This window comes from Solanum pennellii, chromosome 4, assembly GCF_001406875.1.
Source record: "Solanum pennellii chromosome 4, SPENNV200".
NCBI lineage: Eukaryota > Viridiplantae > Streptophyta > Magnoliopsida > Solanales > Solanaceae > Solanum > Solanum pennellii.
In genome coordinates, this window is record NC_028640.1 from 76154944 (window position 1) to 76175450 (window position 20507).

Consider the following 20507-nt stretch of genomic DNA (forward strand, 5'->3'; position numbering starts at 1 on the left):
ATATATATATATATATATATATATATATATATATATGAAAATTCAATTATGAATGTATATATATGAGAATTCGATGATGAAGAAAAACATTTACGAATAGTTCTCTAAAATTATGATAAAACTAGTAATTTTGTAATCCAAAATTGGCACAAAAAGGAATGTTATCTCTTCAGGTATACTGAAACAGAATTCAGTTTTATTCGTTTAAATTGAAATTGAAGTCATACCTCATAGTCTTTCTTATTAAGTCTTTCAAGGAAGGGAGATTTCTCCAACTGTTCTTTGCTGGCACCGGTGATGTAGAAGATATCCTTTTGACTTGATTTCATTCTTGAGATGTATTGGTCAAGTGAAGTTAATTTACCATCTGATTTGGTGCTGTAATAGTGCACATTAAACAAAACGAATTAATAACTGAAAACAAATCGATCAAGTAAAAGACTATGGAGGAAAAGAAGAGAGCATACGTCTCAAATCGAAGAAGTTTAGCTAAACGGTTTCTATTAGTTGCGTCTTCTATAATACCAAGCTTAATCGACTTTCCAAATTCATTCCAGAATTTGGCATATTGACCTTTCTTCTCATTTTCATCACTGGACTCTTCAACATCTGTAGTGTCATACCCAAGAATGAGATTAGATACTTTTTAGTTAATAAAACAATTTCAAATTTAGGAATATGAATTAGACCTCTCTTCTCCTTGTCATTAGTTTCATCCGGATCCTCTTCGGCAAGTTTGCGGATCATGTCAAGGGCCTTACGGATGAGTTTTTTCTTAATTGTCTTCAAACTGCTGTGCTGCTGAAGCATTTCTCTTGAGACATTGAGGGGTAAGGTGTCAGAATCAACAAGACCCTGGCATAAATGTCACCACAATCAGTGTTAAAATTCAGATATAAGTTTAAATAGATCAGGATATTTTGTTATAATGCCAGTGAAGTATTAGATGAACTAAAATTACCATTAGGAAATTCAAGTACTTGGGCAACAATTCATTAAATTCATCTGAGATGAAAACCCGTCTGACATATAACTTCAAGTTGGATTGCTTTGTGTTGTAGTAGCTCTCATACAAATCATGAGGGGCTTTAGGAGGGATGAATAGAACAGCCTTGAACTCTACATCACCTTCAGCATTGAAGTGACTCCACGCCATGGGTTTATCTTCACTGAAGTCCTGGTAAAATAACAAATAGATTTTCAGCAAATGGAAAACAATTGTCAAGAAACTTACAAGTCTCGAACCAAATTTGCATTAGAAGGAAATATATGAACATTACCTTTGCCAGAGAGTGATAGAACTTATTATATTCTTCATCTGTAACTTCCTTTGGGCTTCGAAGCCATATAGCTTTCATGTCATTTAAAAGCTCCCACTCATATGTGGTTTCCTTCACTGTCTTAGTTTTAGGCTTCTTCTCATCTTCGGCCTTCTCTGCATCTTCTTCTTCTCCCTCTTCCTCAGAGGAAGTGCTTTCAGCTGTTCACAACATTGACAGACGATAAGACCACTGACAGAGAAGAAAAGGTCAAAAAGATGGGAAATGAGGGAGCAGACTTTTCTTCTTCTTTTCCTACTCTTATTATGTTTACTTTGTCAGTTTTCACCAGTCCTCACCCCACTCTTCTCCATACAGAAAGAAAAGAAGGATGGAATAGCTCATTCAACAAGTATACTACATTCAGACTGAGATTAACTCTGTAACAACACTTCTTTTATAAATAACAAACAATACTTGGCAAGTCAAGATAGGAGAATCATACATACATGTTTCCTCTTCCTCAACTGACTCGTCCTCGTCAGCAGGAACTTCCTTCTCAACCTCTTTGCTTGCCCATAAATTTATAGGGAAGTTGATGAATTCAGAATATTTCTTGACCAATTCCTGAAATCATAGCATAATAGATTAAGCCACTTCAAGAGTCGAAATTCAAAACAGGAGTAAACTCCCAAAGTTAGAACAGCAATGACATAGACCAATTTCACAGCAAGAAAGCTAAAGTTATTGCCCATACATTTATGAATGAATCTAATAGAGGGTGATGGCAACAAAAACCAGGGTTCTTTTTCCCTGTCGAAGGGGCTAATTGTGTCATAACTCCAAGATACAACAGCACAAATAGAAAATTCAAAAACAGAAACATCCCAAAGTATTAAGGTACTTCTGTTCAATTCAAAAAATGAAAATTTACCATCAGCCATAAGCTTTTCCATTTACTCATCATGACCCAAAACTTAAGGAGCATGATTGACCCCTTGCTATATTGTTAGACTATGCGCTTTTGTTAAACTTGACAAAAATGATGAAGTGTTAGTAGTAGCAGAATACAGTTTGGTTGAGTTGTTGCCGAAAAAAAAATAAAACTCTATGTTCAGATGAAAGAGGACCAATAGAAGAGATATATTTTAAGTCATGTCAAAGTCAAGATTATTTATATCCAATTATTACAGCAGTATATATATTCATGACCTACTATTCCTGATACAAGAGCCATCACAAAAGATAATAAGAGGGTTATTGATGAGTGATGACTCATAAAAGATGAAAACTATGACATGTACCCATTCGTTAACAATATATGGAGAAATTTTACTTCAGTATGCCTCTGTCTACTCACCTTTAGTTTGAGCTCATCCAAATATTCCCCTGCTTCATCTCTTAGATGCAGTCTAATTTCAGTTCCACGGCCAAGAGGTTCATTCCATGTATCTTCAGAAATGGCAAATGCCCCATCTGCCTTTGATTCCCAGACATATCTGTACACAGATATTAACAGGCAAGTATTACATCACCAGTAACTTTCAATCATAAAGAAAATAAATGCATTCACTCCAACATACTGTTTGTCGTCATTGTGCTTGCTGATGACTTCAACATAGTCAGCCACAAGATACACAGAGTAAAACCCAACACCAAATTGTCCAATCAGGTTAAGGTCACCACTTGTCTGCATCTTCTCGACAAAAGCTGTATAGCAATAATAACTGTAAATAGATGTCCACAATCTGAAGACAACTAGGTGAACATGAAGTCAAGAATAAGAAAGTACCTGAAGTTCCAGATTTAGCTATGGTTCCCAAATTCTTTCTTAGATCCTCCTTGGTCATTCCAACACCTCTGTCGCGAATGGAAAGAATTTTCTTTTCTTTATCAAGTTTAATCTGCAATCCATGAAATAGCAACAATTAAAGGAGCTCTAAAAGAAACTCTCAATGCATAAAAATAGCAACAATTAAAGGAGCTCTAAAAGAAACTCTCAATGCATAACCAACAGACATTTAGTAATTCAATATGATACAAATCACTAACCTGAATCTCAAGTTTAGTATTATCACCCTCACCAAGAACCTCCTTGTCAGTGAGTGCAAGGAACCTAATCTTGTCCAGTGCCTGAATCAAACAGCAAATAATATCAGAACAGAACTTCTACCAATGATGTGGAAGAACAGACACCAAAATGCACACTTACATCAGAAGCATTGGAAATCAGCTCCCTCAAAAAGATGTCCTTGTTACTGTAGAGAGAGTTGATAAGGATGTCCATAAGCCGAGAGACCTCAGCCTGGAACTCAAACTTCTCCGCACTAGCTCGGAGAGTTTTCCTTGACATAGACTCAGCTTCCCTAAATCACGTAATAACACAATACTTAATATTGAATGAACAAATGAAACCACAGTAAACAGATGAAATGAATTAAAAGCAGTTCACTAACCTCTTAGCCACATCAGAATCAGTCGATAAACCATTAGGAACAGCACCAAACTTCTCCTCAACCTTTGGTGGATCTACTGGTGCATCAGAATCAGCTTCTGCATTTGCCTGTATCTTTCCACCTATCAAGTACAACCACACACTTCTATGTAAGCAAATCACACAACAAGTATGTAGCACCAAATATCAAGCAGCACCAGATCAATAAAAGCCTCACAAAATTGTTAAACTGAAACAGCTAAAACTAAGAAATCCAGTACAATCTACTCATGGAGTACTGGATCTAGCAACATTCATCTAAGCATCTATAATACTCCTTAAGATCTCTACTCGATGTGACTATTCAACACACAGAATCTCGGCAATTGAATTAAAAATTCACATGATTCTTAAGGAAAGTCATATTATAAGCATTTTCACGACAAAAATTGCAGTTATTGCAGTAGAGTTCCGTAAGATCTCAACGCGATATATCTACTCGCAACATAAAAATAAATCATCCGACACTGGCGAAATGTCCGACATATGGAAAAAGCCCTAATCTTCGACAATGAAGTTCATACGAGCACAAAATACATCAGAAAGCTTAAATTAAGGAAGATATAAATCCTAACTCACCTTGATCTGGAACAAGGTAAATCAGGCATAACAGAAACAGGACGAACGGGATCGTCCACTTCCTCATTGTCTCCGTCACCGGAATTTCAACTTTAGAGCTCGCCGGCCGATGATTTTACAAGCAGCGTTCAAAGTAGAGTGTTGATCTGGAGTTATGCTTCATATCCGGAGAGTGTTTATATAGTGAGCTTCAGTAGGTGGGGCCCTGGAATGATGTGTCAAGTACCACCACGAGATCTTACGCTCTGATTGGAGCAATGTTGCCAGCGTGGATGATCGGACGGGTATGGTAGAGTTTTTGATTACGTGGCGTATTTTCATTGGTTCTTCTTACTTCAGCAGACGTGGATAATCTGGAAATTTCCAAAGCTTCAAAGGAAGACTTGAAGGACGACCCCAAATCCTACATTTATTATTTTCGCTTTCACATTGACCTATGTAATCCTAACTTTTTTATCATTTTTAGTAAATTTAAATTTATAGCTTTTGTGGAAATTGTCTAGTACAATTTATATTTTTTTAATGTGATTTATAATATATCATATTGAAATATTTATCGAATGTTTATTTTAAAGTGTTGATTCAAGGACAGGAATTGTGAATTAGATATTGTTAAGTGGTTGCTGATTATTTTAGAGTTTCAAAAATAAAATAAAATTATAGCCTTATTGAATTGAATGACATGTGTTAATTGTTTTTATCGTTGACTATTATCTTAAAAATAAAATCATGAACGAATATAATTAAGAGTAATAAAGTGAGATATTTCACTTGTTAAAATCTATTAATTACCTAATTATTTTTTTTGTAATTGTACGAATACATATAAAAAAAATTGTTTGATCCATATACATAGGCAATAGATTTATTAAAATTTGGATAAGATAAATTTCACGAGTTCAGTAGTTAATCGTCTTTTTTTTTTTGTGAGTATGCAATATTACAAGTCTGTCATTTTTCACACTTCAATACACGTATAGATACATGTAGCTCAAATATATATAATTAATTGTATTAAAATAAGAAGTGTAATTTATACATGTACGTCGGATACATGTTAAATTAATCAAATTTATATAATTAAGTGTATTTAAATATGAGGAAATCACGCATATAACATATTTGGAGTATCTATGGCTCCTAAAAAAATATTTAAAAGTTTGAATTTTTGTGTATCCTGTCTGTTCATTATATGTATCTAAACTATTCTTTTATGTATCTAATGTTTCTGTCTATGTATTTGATACATAATGATTAGGCATATTTGATATGTTTATTATATGAGTAATTGTATAAACCATTAAAAGTAATAATATTTTTAGTTGTTTAGAAATAGAGATTAAATTAGTATATATGATATTGATGTTAGATGTACGTCTATTTAGGTAGTTTTTTCATGAATAACTCTCTTTAGTAATTTACTTGCATTCTTACTTTAACCAAATATTCGTATGTAAACTAATTTTTGATGATAATGAAGACAGAAGAGAAACAACTACACTTAGAGGTGTTTGTGGTTTGATTTGGATCGGATATTAATTAAAATCAAAACCAAATCAATTTAGATGTTTTATTATATATTTAAAATAAAACCAAATCAAACGAAAAAATAACCATCGGTTTGGTTATTGTCGGTTTGATTCATTTTTTCTGGTTTATTTGGTTTGAAAGTAATAATTTTTTTTGAGGACGTACGTATCTCGATAGACACAAACACCAAGTACAAACAATCTACAGAAAAATTAATGTCGGTTCAGTCAACCAATTAAGCAATATTAGAGTTATCATTACACGAATAAAGTGATTCATTTAAGAGAAAGTGTAACTATTTTACGTGAAGTACAATAAGTAATGACTAAAATGAATTTTGATAGACTTGGATTTGAAATCGTTATACCTTGGTTAAAGTGTTAGGCTTGAAAAAAACGGTAAAGTTAAAGACTTGAGTTAATTAAAATTTAACAAAATATTTTTAATTTATTTATGAATCATACATAAATAATTATAAAATTTATATATATAATTTATCGGTTTGTTTTAGTTATTCTTATGATTGTTTTTTAGTAAAATCAAAACCAAACCAAATAGTATCGGTTTTCAAAATTTAAAAATCAAACCTAACCAAACTAAACCAGATATCATTTTTTTTAATCGGTTTGATTTGAATTGCGATTTAATTTAGTTGTTAACCATAACCACAAACAGTCCTAACTACACTTAATAAGAGATAACATTTAACGTTTCTAAATAATTTAATAAAATTTGCATCTAGTGAGTTGATCAAAAAAGAATGAAAAATTTCAAATTTAAGTTATTCTACATAGTATATTGATGAGCACTCAACAAATAGAATCAAATTATGTGACCAAAATTTTGACAGAGAACACTTGTTTTGATGTTTGTTAACAACCAGAAATGCTTATAAACAAAGTTTTTATAAGTCAAAATTCGCCAAAACCATAGTTCATTTTACAATTTTATCCATAATGTATATTTTTTAAAAGTTAGAGAGGCTATTCCATGATTCAACAAACTATAAGGGGGAGTTTCGACGTTAATGAAAATAGTTTACTATTGATGTCTAGGTTATACGAATTCGGGTCAAAATTCTTAAACCCTGCAACTCAATGCACAGATTCTTAAACCCTCACAAATCAGCAGTCATCCAGGTACCAATGGCTACCGATTTCTCGTTTGAACAACCCAGCGATGAAGAAGTTGAATATGAGGAGAATGATGACAGTGAAGAAGAAGAACATGAAGTGGATGAAGATAATGAAGATGCCGACCCCAAACCTCGAACAAATAAGAAGCCGCAATCTCCGTGGGACTTCTCTTCTTACTCTGAATCCGTTGCTGATGAACACAGCCACCGTAGAACAACTTCAATTGATTTCAAAATATCTAAAGCTCGTCAACAACTCTCTGCTCCTATAGCTAAACCAATCGAGGAAGATTCCGATTCCGACGATTCAGAACCTCACCGCCAGGTAAAACTGCTTACTGTTGCTCTAAAGTGACATCAGTGAAAGAGAGCTTTAATTTGTTCGAAAAGTTAGAATTTTTATTGTTGAACTTTAATTTGTTCTGATTATGTTATTGACAATAATTGAAGCTTAGTTGCTTAATTCTTTGGATAATTTCAGGAAGAGTACAGACCCGACGATGAAGATGGAGATGATGACGTAGATACGCATGTCGAAAAGAAACCATTTTTCGCCTCATCAGAAGGAGTTACATTTCATGCAAATTCGTTTATTGAGCTCCATATCTCTAGGCCGTTGCTTCGGGCTTGTGAAGCATTGGGTTACAGTAAGCCTACCCCAATTCAGGTGTCTTTCCTTGGCAGACTTTGAATGTAATTTATTACCATGAACATTGTCTGCATCTCTACTCTTGTGTTAATGTGTAGTGCTTTTATGTAGGCGGCTTGCATTCCACTGGCTTTAACCGGTCGAGATATATGCGGTAGTGCTATAACAGGATCTGGAAAGGTGCAAATTTTTTCATGTTTGATCCTATCTACTTATATTTAGCTAGTTGTCTTCGTTGGTTATGTTATGATGTATGCTCATTTTATATTCCTTTTGTCTCATCAGACAGCTGCCTTTGCCTTACCGACACTCGAGAGACTGTTGTACCGTCCAAAAAATAGGCCTGCAATTAGGGTTCTTATTCTTACTCCAACAAGAGAGTTGGCTGTTCAGTAAGTTTCCTATTCTTTTTTAATAAATTTGTGCGAGAGTCATGAATGCTGCTTTTTCCCAACCTTGTTTTGTTCCCATTCATTTTATATTCTGGTGTTTCCACTACCAGTCTACCTGTGTGCCAAAGTAGGTCCCCTTTTTTGTGCAACTGAAACTATTATCATTTTGCATCTGACGCCTGAACTGATAAAATAACTTATTTGGATTCCAAATTGCAGATACATTTTCTGACAAAATGAAATTCCATCCAGGAATACAGTGAACACTGATTCTTCAATGTTTATATAAGCTTTCTATGTCCAAACTTGTAATTTTATTAGTACAAATTTAGAGATGGAATTGTTTGCCCCTTGAATGAAAATTATATTCTACTTTGCCCCTAATTTATATACAAGCGAACTACCTTTTCTTTTGTATTGTATGTCATTGATTCTTCTCAAACCCTAATAGTTATTGACTGCGTTATGTCTTAATTGTGCTATCCAGGGTTCATAGTATGATAGGTAAACTTGCCCAGTTTATGCCAGATATCAGATGTTGTTTGGTTGTTGGTGGTCTGTCAACCAAGGTATGCTTAGCTCTTTCTTGATCCTTCCTAGGGAAAGCTTGAAGGTTGAGTTTGTGTCTCAGCTACTGCTTCCAACAATTATGGGAATACTCTATTTCAGGTGCAAGAGGCAGCCTTGAGAACAATGCCTGATATTGTCGTGGCCACTCCAGGACGTATGATAGATCATCTACGGAACTCCATGTCAGTTGATTTGGATGATCTTGCAGTATTGATTCTTGATGAGGCCGATCGTCTACTGGAGCTGGGTTTCAGTGCTGAAATTCGTGAGCTGGTAAGTCTTCAACACTGTGGTTTCCTTTTCCATAGAACAAAGGTGGCTATGTCAATGTGGCAAGTTTTTGTTGTGTATGCATATGATATCATAACTATCTTAATAAATAACAGAATTGTACTTTTTTCAAATTTCAATAAACTTCCACTCTAATGCTAAGCTATACCTTCTATTCTGCAAGGAACTTTTTTAGTAGTTTCATTTACTGTAAAAACCTTTTTAGGCATAGAATATTACCTCATTGACTGTTTATTGAGTTTTAATCTATAAAGAAAAGGATGTCCAGAAGTTCTTCCACTTCTGCCAATAATTGTTTTTTTGTTTTGGTGGGGGCTTGTAAATAATATTTGGTGGGCTGTATATAGGTTAGATTGTGTCCGAAGCGGAGACAGACCATGTTGTTTTCTGCGACAATGACTGAGGAAGTTGATGAGCTCATCAATCTCTCACTGAATAAACCTTTGCGCCTGTCAGCTGATCCATCTACAAAACGGCCTGCAACATTGACTGAAGAGTAAGGCATCAGCAACTTCCACTTTACAATTAATATTTGTTTCCCTTTTTTCTTAAATGTAATCCCAATTGTTAAGTTCTTAAGTATGAAAGGTTATGAAACATTGTCTACAGGGTAGTTAGAATACGGCGCATGCGTGAAGGAAATCATGAAGCTGTTCTCCTTGCACTGTGCACCAAGACTTTCACTTCCAAAGTGATTGTTTTCAGGTTTTCAGTTAGCTGTATCTAAAATAGCATTTTCTACTGTGGTATAGTATATTGTGTAGTCCATTTCATCCCCTGTAACATACATTATCTTTCAGGGTATGACTCTTAATAAATGTAGGACATTGAAACATAATTTCTCTTCTTTGATTATATCTTCTGGATTTCCACTTGCCTAATCTTTTGGTACAGAAGGCTAAATTCTGTGGTTATCTTGGCAGTGGTACAAAGCAAGCAGCTCATCGGTTGAAAATTATATTTGGTTTACTTGGTTTCAAAGCAGCTGAGCTACATGGAAATCTTACGCAAGCCCAGCGTCTGGATGTATGTTCCATCAAGTTTGTTTTCTGGAATCATAAGAATAATTCTGTGGAGTAGTTCCTTACTAATTTTTATGTTTGTAGGCTTTGGAACTTTTCAGAAGACAGGAAGTGGATTTTTTGATTGCAACCGATGTTGCAGCTCGTGTAAGATGATTCTATCCAATTGGTTTTGTATGATTAATCTACGCATGAAGTTGTATAAAGTATGTACTATGCAGTGCTCCCCATTTGTGTCCTGCTGACGTCTGTATTTTTGCTGTGATTGTCGGAGCAGAACTATAATTGTCTTCTCTTATTTTACTTGACTCTTTTTGTTTCCTTTTTCAGGGACTTGACATTATTGGTGTTCAAACTGTTATAAATTTTGCGTGCCCACGTGATCTTACTAGGTAAATTTGCAACTCTTCTTGCAAATGCCGTCTTTACTGACACTTAATGGCTGTGCTTACAAGTTTTTTTAGTTGCCTTATCTTTTTCTGGCTTCATGATTTTTTTATTTTTTTTTTACTGCTTATATTCCATTTCTTCTTTTGTTTATACTTCTACAAATGTATTCTGATAGTTTGTACAAGTAAACTCATCTCATACTTTATGCAGTCCTGATTTCCTTTTCCCTTGCAGTTACGTTCATCGAGTGGGTCGGACAGCTAGAGCTGGTAGAGAAGGTTATGCCGTTACATTTGTCACAGATAATGATAGGTCTCTTCTAAAAGCCATTGTGAGTATCCGTCTACTCTGTTCAAACATCTTTTAGCTGTGCCTGTTCAATCACTTGTGTCCTAGTCTACGAGTCATTTCATTCTGACTGGTGTGGAATTGTATGTTCAAAATCATTGACCAATTAGATTCTTGGTGTGTTTAGTATCTCATATCTGTTTAGTTCTGTTTAAAGCAGCAATGCGTTCTTTCGATTTTGCTTTTTTTTGGGAGATAAGTTCATGATGATATTTTACTTAATCTCATGCATGTTAATTAGGTACTCCTTTATTTGATAAAAAAACGAAGTACTTTTTCAAAATTAAAGTTAAAATAATTGTATCTCTGACTATACAGTACCTGCATAACCATCTGTATTTTTTTTCTATGGAAATGTATCTTAGATCAGTTAGATAAAACTGCATCTTTGGCACCATTTTACCTAATCAATAAGAAATTGTGTTTTTGGAACCATTGGTTGGTTAGATGATTTCGTTGTGCTTGTTCTATTATCCTTTTCTTTTAATCTCTGGTTAAAGCAACGTAGTAAGTGTTTGATTTTCTTTTAAGAGTATGTGCTTATTGACCATTCACTTAATCTCAATTGTTTTGGTCATCAGTCGGGATATAAAAATAAAAATCATTTTTCTGTCTATGCAAAATCTGGTAGAAGAATCAACTAGATGCACTAACTCCAAAATTTTCTATTGGCTGCTTGATATAAAGATGTGCTTATTCCCCGTGCTCCAAAAAATAATGTTACAGGTTAAACGAGCTGGTTCAAGGCTAAAGAGTCGAATTGTAGCAGAACAATCTATAACTAAGTGGGCACAAGTGATTGAACAACTTGAGGATCAAGTGTCTGCAGTTATGCAAGAAGAGAGGTGTTATTTCATCACTAACTCTGTACTAAATAAGATCACTGAAATTCATTTATTAACCAACTCAAATTTTTGTTACTTCAGGGAAGAGATGGCACTAAGAAAAGCTGAAATGGAAGCAAATAAGGTAATGTATCACAGTAAAGTTGGGGCAACCCAACGATGAACAATTGCTTCATGTTGTAGAAGCCTGAAGACACCCTCCCTCTAAAAGATGAAATTCATTAAATAAATGCTGCACGGCTTAGTATGACCGATGATGTGGTGTTTTGACTTTGCAGGCAGAGAATATGATTGCCCACAGGGATGAGATTTATTCACGTCCTAAAAGAACATGGTTTGTCACAGAAAAGGAGAAAAAGCTAGTCCAAAAGGCAGCAAAGGTGATTTTAATTTTGTTGTTCATCTGGTCTGCATTGCGTTTTATATAATGGCATGAAATCCTGTTCTGTTACTTATGATGCTTGTTCGTTTTGTTAGTCTTGTGACTTGTAGTCTCTTTTTGGTTTTGTCAAAGAACAACTCTTGAATTAAAATATTTTGAATAAAACTTGTGCTGTAATGATTGATTATAATATTAGCTAACATGCAAATGCCATTCCAGGAGAATGCAGCAGCCAAAGAAAATGGTTCTCAGAGTAAGGTAATGAGTGCCGAACAAGCAGAAGACCTGAAGATGAAGGAAAAGAGGAAGCGAGAGCGAGAGGTGCTAGTCATCCTGTGTGCTTTTTGTAATTTGAATGCAGAAATTCTGTTTGATTTTCTATTCATCCTTCTCATTGTTGAGCTGTATTATAGAAAAATCTGCCGAGGAAGAAAAGAAGAAAGTTGGAGGCTGCTCGAGAGCAATTAGAAGATGAAGATGACTTGGATGATGTAAGCATCTCCTCTTCACTTATTTTCAACCTTGTTGCATATATCCTGTTATCTGAAATAACAGACTGTGTGGTCATCATCGTCTATAGCAATCTATATATATAACTTTTCCATTCTGTATATTGCATCCTTTTAGTTGGTTCAACTGATTCTAACAGCAACAATAACAACAGGGCAAAGACAAATCAAAGAAAGAGAAATCTGGAATTTCCTTAGTTGATCTTGCTTATCGTCGTGCAAAAGCAGTCAAGGCTGTGAACAAGGCAGTTGATGCTGGCAAGATTGTTAGGAAGGCCGGAAATAAACCAAAACCGAAAAGCAGAGCATCTGAATCAAGGACAGAAGAAATGCAGGATATTTTTCAAAATGATGCGAGTGAGAGAAAACAAAGAAAACCACTTCATGCCGGTGGAAAGAAGAAGTCCTCATTCAAGAGCAAGTCACGGTATGACTCAAAATTTAAGAACTTCTCCCATATCATTGTTTATTAGAAGATAAACTAGTCCTCTATTAGCTTTCAAAAAGTAGTTTAATCTACGTCTGAAGGCAACGGTGATGTAGACTCTAGCTTTCTTATCATTTTTCTGTATTGGGATATTCTTACATCATTTGAATGTGCAGGTACAAGAGGAGGTAAACACTAGCAAAAAACCATGACAATCATCTGGAAATCAAGTTACTGAAACGAGGTAGACTTATCAAACATGGCTACCCCATCGTAACAAAGGCTGGATTATGTAAACACTTACTCGAGATCTCACTTATCAGATTCCCCCGTGGAAGACACAATTTAGTCTGAAGAGATTCGCCCCGACTTGTACCAAGACAAGTAGCTTCTTAGAGTGTTGCTGATATTGAGCTTGTAGCTTTATTTTATGAGTAGGTCCCCAGTTCTTAGTTTCAGTTTTGCAGAGTGTATTTTATCTCATTAGTTAGTATTTGTTTTGTTTAAGACTGAGTACTCGATGCATCTGTACATGTATTCGATTTTGACAAATATTTACGATATTGTTGCTAATATCTTCACCAAAATGAATTATAATTTTCTCCAATTACCTTTTGTCGTTTTTCATTAAAAAATAATAATTTTTGAATTAGTGTATTTTCTTGTGAACATTTTGTTTTTTAAATAGACTGTTTTATTAGCACTTGAACATGTACTTTGTGTTGTCACCCCTTCTTAAATAAAAAAACTAAATTTAAACTGTATTTTATTTCAAAATTTATTTTGTGAAATATCGTCATGATTTGGTTCTCGTGATATAATCTCCACATTTTTATAATCCTAGTGTTACTGTAACTTGTTCGGGATCCTTGCGTTGTTCACGACTTAAAAAGAAAAATATTATCGTCCTTTATTTGATTAATTAGGACATTAGGTGGTTTTCGGAACCGACATTGAAATTTGACTCACGCATTATGAGGCCCATTTGAATACGGTGCTACCAACAAGATTTTCTCAGTTTTGCAGGATTTCAAAGATCTATTCTTTCTTATGAAATTGTTAAATTTATGTGATATTATTTGATCAAATGCCGAAATCTATGAAATAAAGGAAAATTTTGTTATATTTATCATTAAACACTCATCAACGTGATTTAAATTAGCAATTTGTATTATCCTTCTTCCCATGTGGAGTACTATTCTACCACAGCGAGACAGGGCAGAATAGAAAGCATTCCCCAGTTAAGAGTACTTTTTGTTTGTACCCATTCTTAATTTTTTTTTTTAAAAAAAACGAATTTCAGATTTGGTTGATATATTAATTTAATTTTTTTTTTAAATTATCTCATAATTATTTAATTCTCGTGATATAATATCCATATAATTATAATCCTAATATTAGTATATCTTGTTCAAATCAAAGGAGAAAAATATTTTCGTCCTTCCTTTGGTTAGTTGATGAACATAAACATATTAAACATAAAATTAGCTCTATAATTTTTTTTAAAAAAATTTCATCAACAGGAGTCAAGAGCCCGCATTGGAGCCCAGAATAAGGCCCAAAACCCGAATTTTCTCCATACCCAACCTCTATAGATTCATTACCTCTTTGTTATTTATTCATTAATGCTGTACAAAAAGACTTCTATTGATCTTACAACCTTAGTTGAATGTTTTATCAGAAAAATCATTTTTACTCTTTAAATATTGTATAATGCATCAATTATTCTAAAATATTTATATCATTTGAGAGCGTGGGTAATTGACTTTCAAGGTCCTTGGGACGATCAATTGCCTTAGAGATACTCTTTATCAGTTTCTTGATTAGTAACTTTGTCTAGTAATTAACTTCAATATTGTACATTTACCGGTTATTATGGTACTATAAATTTAATACTATCGTTAAATTCATGATTGACTACATTTTCTACTTGAAAGCTCTTGTATAATGAGATTTCACATAATAAAACAAATGTTAACTTCTCAAACTCTTGAAAACATTACATAGGCCATGTTATTAAATGCAAGTATTTAAAACTTATTTCCTAAGGCCACATATTCATACTCAATACCCATAATAAAGTAATTAAAGGAGTTCTTTTCCTTCTTCTTTTTCATGCCCCTTTTATACAACAACTTCAAAAATATAAAGACAAGTCTCCAATTGCACAATTTTTTTTTGTTTTCCATACCCGAATAGAGTCATGAGACTCGTGCTCCCGGCCTCAAACTTGACGAGTTTTCAACTATACACTTGATATCCGCGCAATTTCAAAGGGCACGGAGAGTAGTAGTAGTGTTAGTAGACTGAGGAGGAGGATTTGTAAGCATGTGAACAACTTCCCTCATACTAGGCCTAGCACAACTCTCTTCTTCAACACACATCATAGCAATCTTGAACAAATTGATAACACTTGCAAGAGGGTAACTATGTAGCCTCGAGTCAACGACTGCTAAAACTGAGGCTGCATCAGACGGTTGAGATAATTCGGACATTGTTTTATTTACCCATCTCACTATATCTACACCGTCCCCGAATTCACCTACTGGCTTGTGACCTGTGATAAGTTCCAACAGTACAACTCCAAAACTGTATACATCACTCTTTTGGTCAACTTTCAATGTGTATGCATACTCTGTTTCATATCCAAACAAAAATGCACATTAATTGCACAATTTAATGTATTGGACAAAAGTTTTAAATAGATTTTGTCCTGGAGCATAGCTTTTAAAATCATACTATTTTTAACCCAAGTTCAGTAAATTCTAAAAGTTCATAGGTCTTGGTAATTGGTATTAAAAGTTAGTGAAGTGTATCTTTCATGAAATAGGAAAATATTGACCAATAACACAGGTGTATAAAAGGACTTAAGAGTCTATTTTGCTCGGATTCTTCAAAAAAATGATGTTGCATTACTTTTGGAGGATCTGACATGTACCCTATATACATTTTTTAAGAGTTTGAGCAACATAGCTTAAGGTTATATGCACAATAACGTACAAACTTTATAGTATCATCATAATTTAATCTATTGTAGCAAGTTATTAGTATCACATTTTAAGATTTATCATTAAATTTTACATGTAACTACATTGTATGCGATCTAATTGTATAAATATGATGACCATATGAGCCAGAAATAAAAGAAAACTAATACGGAAATTCAAAAGTGTATAAAGATAAATATTGTAACCGTATTAGTTTACCTGGAGCAATGTAACCATATGAGCCAGCAATAGAGGACATGCACTCTGATGCACCAGCATCCTGCAAGAATTTGGCTAGGCCGAAATCAGCAACATGAGCTTCGTAATCAGAATCCAGCAGAATATTATTGGACTTGACATCTCTGTGAATAATCGAAGGTGAACAATCATGGTGCAAATAACACAATCCTTTTGCAGCTTCCACAGCAATACGGTACCTTGTCTCCCATTTCAGATGTGCCCCTTTGGCACCATGTAACATTTCACCTAAGCTCCCATTTGACATGTATTCGTACAACAACAAGTTTGTGTCTTTGTTTGAGACATATCCCAGTAATCGTACGATGTTTCTGTGCCTGATCCTTCCTAGTGTTTGGATTTCAGCTGAGAATCCGTGATCATGGTGTCCGGTTCCTCGGCCAACAAGTTTCTTTATTGCAACGTCGATGCCATTTGACATAGACCCTCGGTACACAACACCAGCTCCACCTTTCCCAATTATGTTCTCCTCTTTTAAACACTCCAAAACATCCTCAGCTCTGAAATCAAGTTTCTGGAATGCTGTTAACTTCCAAAGTTTCGAATTCTTGAATTTCTCCTTCTTGATGAACAGCACGGTAACTGCCAACAGCAATGCAACAGTGACTAAGATGATTATTGTAATCACCAATTGGGTAGTTGTGAACTTCCCGGCATGGATTTTAAGCGCGTTTTGTGGTGAATTGGAAGCTGACGGGCAAAAAGTAGCATGAGGCGAACAGAGTTTTGGATTTCCTACAAAGTAAGTGTCATTGAAGAACTTAAGTTGTCCGTTGGTCGGTCTCCTTCCAGAGAGATCATTGTAAGAAAGATCCAAAACTGTCAAGCCATTCATCACTCCGACTTCTCCAGGAATGGCGCCACTCAGTTGGTTTCTTGACAAGTTCAGCGCGTTCAAGCTATTTAACTTGGTGATTTCTTTTGGCACTTCACCAACCAGTTGGTTTCTGCTCAAGTCAACCAGTGTTAGCTCTGAACAAAGCGCAATTGAACTCGGGATTTCACCTGTTAAATTGTTGCCACTCAAGTTGATGGTCACGAGTTTATTCAAACTCGCAATTTCTTGAGGAATCTCACCAGATAATCTGTTCACATCAAGTGACAGAGTGACTAGATTCTTCAAGTTCCCTAATGATGGAGGAATGTTCCCCGTGATCCAGTTATTGGAAAGTACAAGTTTAGTGAGATTGTTCGCGTTTATCTCCGTTGGCAGCTCACCAGTGAAATAGTTGTTGTCAAGTTCAAGCATATCCAATGCAGGTAACTTGAAAAAACCAGCTGGAATAGTCCCATTTAAGTAATTCTTCCTAACGCGAATTCGAGTAAGCGATTTGCACTCACCAAGTTGTTCAGGAATTGGGCCAAAGAAGTAATTCTCCATTAGAATCAGTGTCTTTAACTTCCCTCCTTTACACAAATCAGGTGGTATCCTTCCAGTAAAATGATTAATAGAAATATCCAGAAACAAAAGCCTCCCGTTTCGCCCAAGATTTTCGGGCAATTCAAGAGTAAAATTGTTTCCCCAAATCTGCAACACTTCAAGATTCGGAAGGTCACCAATAAAAGAGGGAATTGGACCATGCAAGTTGTTTCTAAACAAGTTAATCAATGTCATTTTCTGCAACTTCACAAAACTCTCTGGTATTTCTCCGGTCAGTTGGTTAAACGACAAATCAAACGACATCAAACTCTCTAAACCAGATAGTTCAGAAGGTATGTGACCTGTAAATCATAAACGAATCCAAGATTTAAGTTTTACGAATTCAAGGTTCTAAAATTTATCAGATATATGACTTCAAAACTTTATATACATAACATTTTGCACATATACACCTATGTTATACAAAAACCTCTCTATTAACACTCATACTCTTAACATCATTCACTATTAACACAGAGTTTTTCTCAAAGAGACTTTTTATGCTATTCTCACTCCATTCACTTATACAACTATTACTATTGAGTAGTTTAACACAATTTGATGTTCAGTCTAACATCTTTCCTTGTAACAATATTTAACCATGACAACTACTCTATTCGGACAAACGACGTTATTACAGAGAGATTTGATTGTATAACTAAACAAATAGTGAGTTCATGAAATACCTGTAAGTCTGTTCACTTGTAGAAACAAAGAATGCAACTTCTTCAAATTTCCAAGACTTGGAGGAACTTCACCATCAAGATTACAATTTCCAAGATCAAGAAGTTTAAGTGTACTAATATTACCAAACTCAGATGGAATACCCCCTTCATAACTATTATAGTAACCCAATCTAAGTTCTTCAAGATTTGGTAACAAAGCCAAACTCTTTGGTATTTTCCCAGTAAGTGAATTTCCCTCTAAACCCAACCACTTTAAACTTACAATATGAGAATAAACTTCTGGTATTTCACCATGAAAATAGTTTCCACCAAGATGTAAAGTTTCCAAATTTTTCAACTTTACAACCTCAATAGGAAGTTCACCAGTGAAATTGTTGTTATAAATGTCAAAAGATTCAAGCTTTATTAACCCCAACAGGATTTCTCTAGGAAAAGGACCAGAAAAATTGTTGTAAGAAAGATTAACATGTTTAATAGAAGAAAGTTGTGACATTTCTAAAGGGAGTGTACCAGTAAGATTATCACCAAAAATAGTAAGATTTTCAAGATTTTGTAAAAGACCAATTTCAGGTGGAATAGTACCAAATAGAGGAACATTAGTGATGTTAATAGATATAACATGAGAGTTATTGTTACATGTAATACCAGAAAAAGAACAATGGGAAAAAGGGTAATTTTTTGTGTTGTTGTTCCAATCAAGAAGTGCAGAAGTTCCAGGAGCAACCATGGATTCTTTGACCTTCAAAAGGGCTTCAAGATCAGAGTTTGCATTAATGGTGAAAACAAAAAAGATGAAAATTTGGAGGAAAAGGGATATTTTTTTGGGTAGTGACATTGTTGACACTGTTAGTTTAGTCTGGTTTGTAGAAAATTTAAGATAGGTTTATAGGCTATTTGAAGTGTTGAGTATTTAGTACTGTTGCATTTGGCCAAAGTGGAAGGAGAATCAAAATTTTACTTTTTGGCTTTGAATATATGTGTATGCTGTAGCAGTGGAAACAAAGTGAAGATACCTCATGGAGTGGTAAATTCCTACTGGTAACACTCTTTTTTATTCTGTTCGTTCTTAATCGAAAGTCTAAAGTTAAAATATTTTAATACAGAACATTTTTGTTAAAGAACAATTTATCTTTAACATTTTTTTAATACAAATACAAATTAATCGACTATCAATATAAAAATTAGATAATAAAAAAAATTACACAATTTTCTTTTTTTTTATAATATTTTTCAAAAACTAGCCATAAACTCTTTACTAATCAAATGATTTATAAACACCAAAATGAGGAGTTAGATTATAAATTTAAAAAGTTTTACTTATTGTAATTTAAAAAGTCAAACATTGTTACATAAATTGAGACATGGAAAGAGTTACATGGCATGCTAAAAATGTTAGTTTGAGGTTAAAACATTATTTATAATTTATGGTATTTAATTGTTCAATCAGATTCGAATCGAACTCAATAATTTGCGTTTAAATTTTATATTGATTGGTTAAAAAAAGTCATGTGATATGTATATAGATGCAAGTAAAATGATTGTAGCAGCAGACTTTAAGAAGCAATGGTTAGATAAGAAACAGAGTAAAATTACTGACGGCTTCTCTTAACTTCTTTTGATGATTGACGCTTCTGAGTCTGTCAGCTAAAAATTATACTAGAAAATAACAAAAACAATATCTTTATTTTTGGATTATTTCAAAATAGTTTATTATGTATATCTCTTTGTCACTTTGGTACTCTAAATTTATTAAAATGAGCACTTCCAGTAATAAATTTGAGTAATTTGTGATTTGCACTCTAATTTCCTTAATTTGTTACTTAACCATAAAAAAAATCTCCTTTTTAATTTTTTTTTTATTTACAAGAATAAAATAAAAAAGAAATAGTCATAACTTTGAAGTGTGGTATTCAATGTTTATGCTATTTTTAAAAATATCTATTTATTGTATTAGTGTAGATTTTTATATGATTTGAAGAAGCTGTTTTGTTATTTCACTTATTATCATCGATTTTATAGCTACAAATGATTGGTGTAACTATTAATCAAAGCAACGATCAACGATTAATTATTACTGAATAATTATTTTTAATCTTATCTAATATATAATTTTATCTCATGATTTTAACATTCGAATCTCTGCACATCTTTCTTGCGTGTGTATCTCTATACTATTAAACTATTTTTGCTTTCAAACCTCCCATAATGAATTATTGGAGTGTTGTTATAGTTCAAACACTCCAATATTTATTATCATATAACATTATCGATCTTATAATTATTTCGTAATTTTTTTTTATTTTTTACTATGGTTGGAGGGTGTGGGGTGGGGGT

The 20507-nt window shown here is 33.9% G+C and overlaps 3 protein-coding genes across 3 annotated transcripts in view; 1 reads left to right on the forward strand and 2 right to left on the reverse strand.

Annotated features, from left to right (window-relative positions):
- The window catches only part of LOC107017685 (endoplasmin homolog), a 6273-nt gene extending 1781 nt beyond the window's left edge, over positions 1-4492 (reverse strand). The window contains exons 1-13 of the mRNA XM_015217905.2: positions 4333-4492; positions 3716-3836; positions 3472-3625; positions 3312-3392; positions 3052-3163; positions 2843-2969; positions 2620-2758; positions 1769-1886; positions 1281-1480; positions 962-1177; positions 690-855; positions 468-609; positions 228-378 (exon numbers count right to left, since the gene is read on the reverse strand). Of these exons, the coding sequence (XP_015073391.1) occupies positions 228-378; positions 468-609; positions 690-855; positions 962-1177; positions 1281-1480; positions 1769-1886; positions 2620-2758; positions 2843-2969; positions 3052-3163; positions 3312-3392; positions 3472-3625; positions 3716-3836; positions 4333-4399 (1794 nt within the window). The 5' untranslated portion in view covers positions 4400-4492. The remainder of the gene's footprint in view (positions 1-227; positions 379-467; positions 610-689; positions 856-961; positions 1178-1280; positions 1481-1768; positions 1887-2619; positions 2759-2842; positions 2970-3051; positions 3164-3311; positions 3393-3471; positions 3626-3715; positions 3837-4332) is intronic.
- Positions 4493-6921: 2429 nt separating this feature from the next.
- LOC107018189 (DEAD-box ATP-dependent RNA helicase 28) lies at positions 6922-13429 on the forward strand. The gene is made up of 19 exons (XM_015218604.2): positions 6922-7322; positions 7479-7664; positions 7758-7826; positions 7932-8038; positions 8526-8607; positions 8708-8881; positions 9247-9395; positions 9509-9604; positions 9823-9925; positions 10006-10068; positions 10252-10313; positions 10546-10642; positions 11386-11504; positions 11586-11628; positions 11783-11884; positions 12106-12207; positions 12300-12377; positions 12551-12822; positions 12999-13429. The coding sequence occupies exons 1-19, from the start codon at positions 6960-6962 to the stop codon at positions 13012-13014; spliced, it is 2283 nt and encodes a 760-aa protein (XP_015074090.1). The 5' UTR covers positions 6922-6959; the 3' UTR covers positions 13015-13429.
- Positions 13430-14762: 1333 nt separating this feature from the next.
- LOC107017835 (receptor protein kinase CLAVATA1) lies at positions 14763-19140 on the reverse strand. The gene is made up of 3 exons (XM_015218107.2): positions 18174-19140; positions 16029-17789; positions 14763-15457 (listed from the first exon to the last, which is right to left on the reverse strand). Exons 1-3 carry the CDS (start codon positions 19006-19008, stop codon positions 15093-15095), a joined length of 2961 nt encoding a protein of 986 aa, XP_015073593.1. The 5' UTR covers positions 19009-19140; the 3' UTR covers positions 14763-15092.
- Between the last annotated feature and the right edge of the window lie 1367 nt (positions 19141-20507).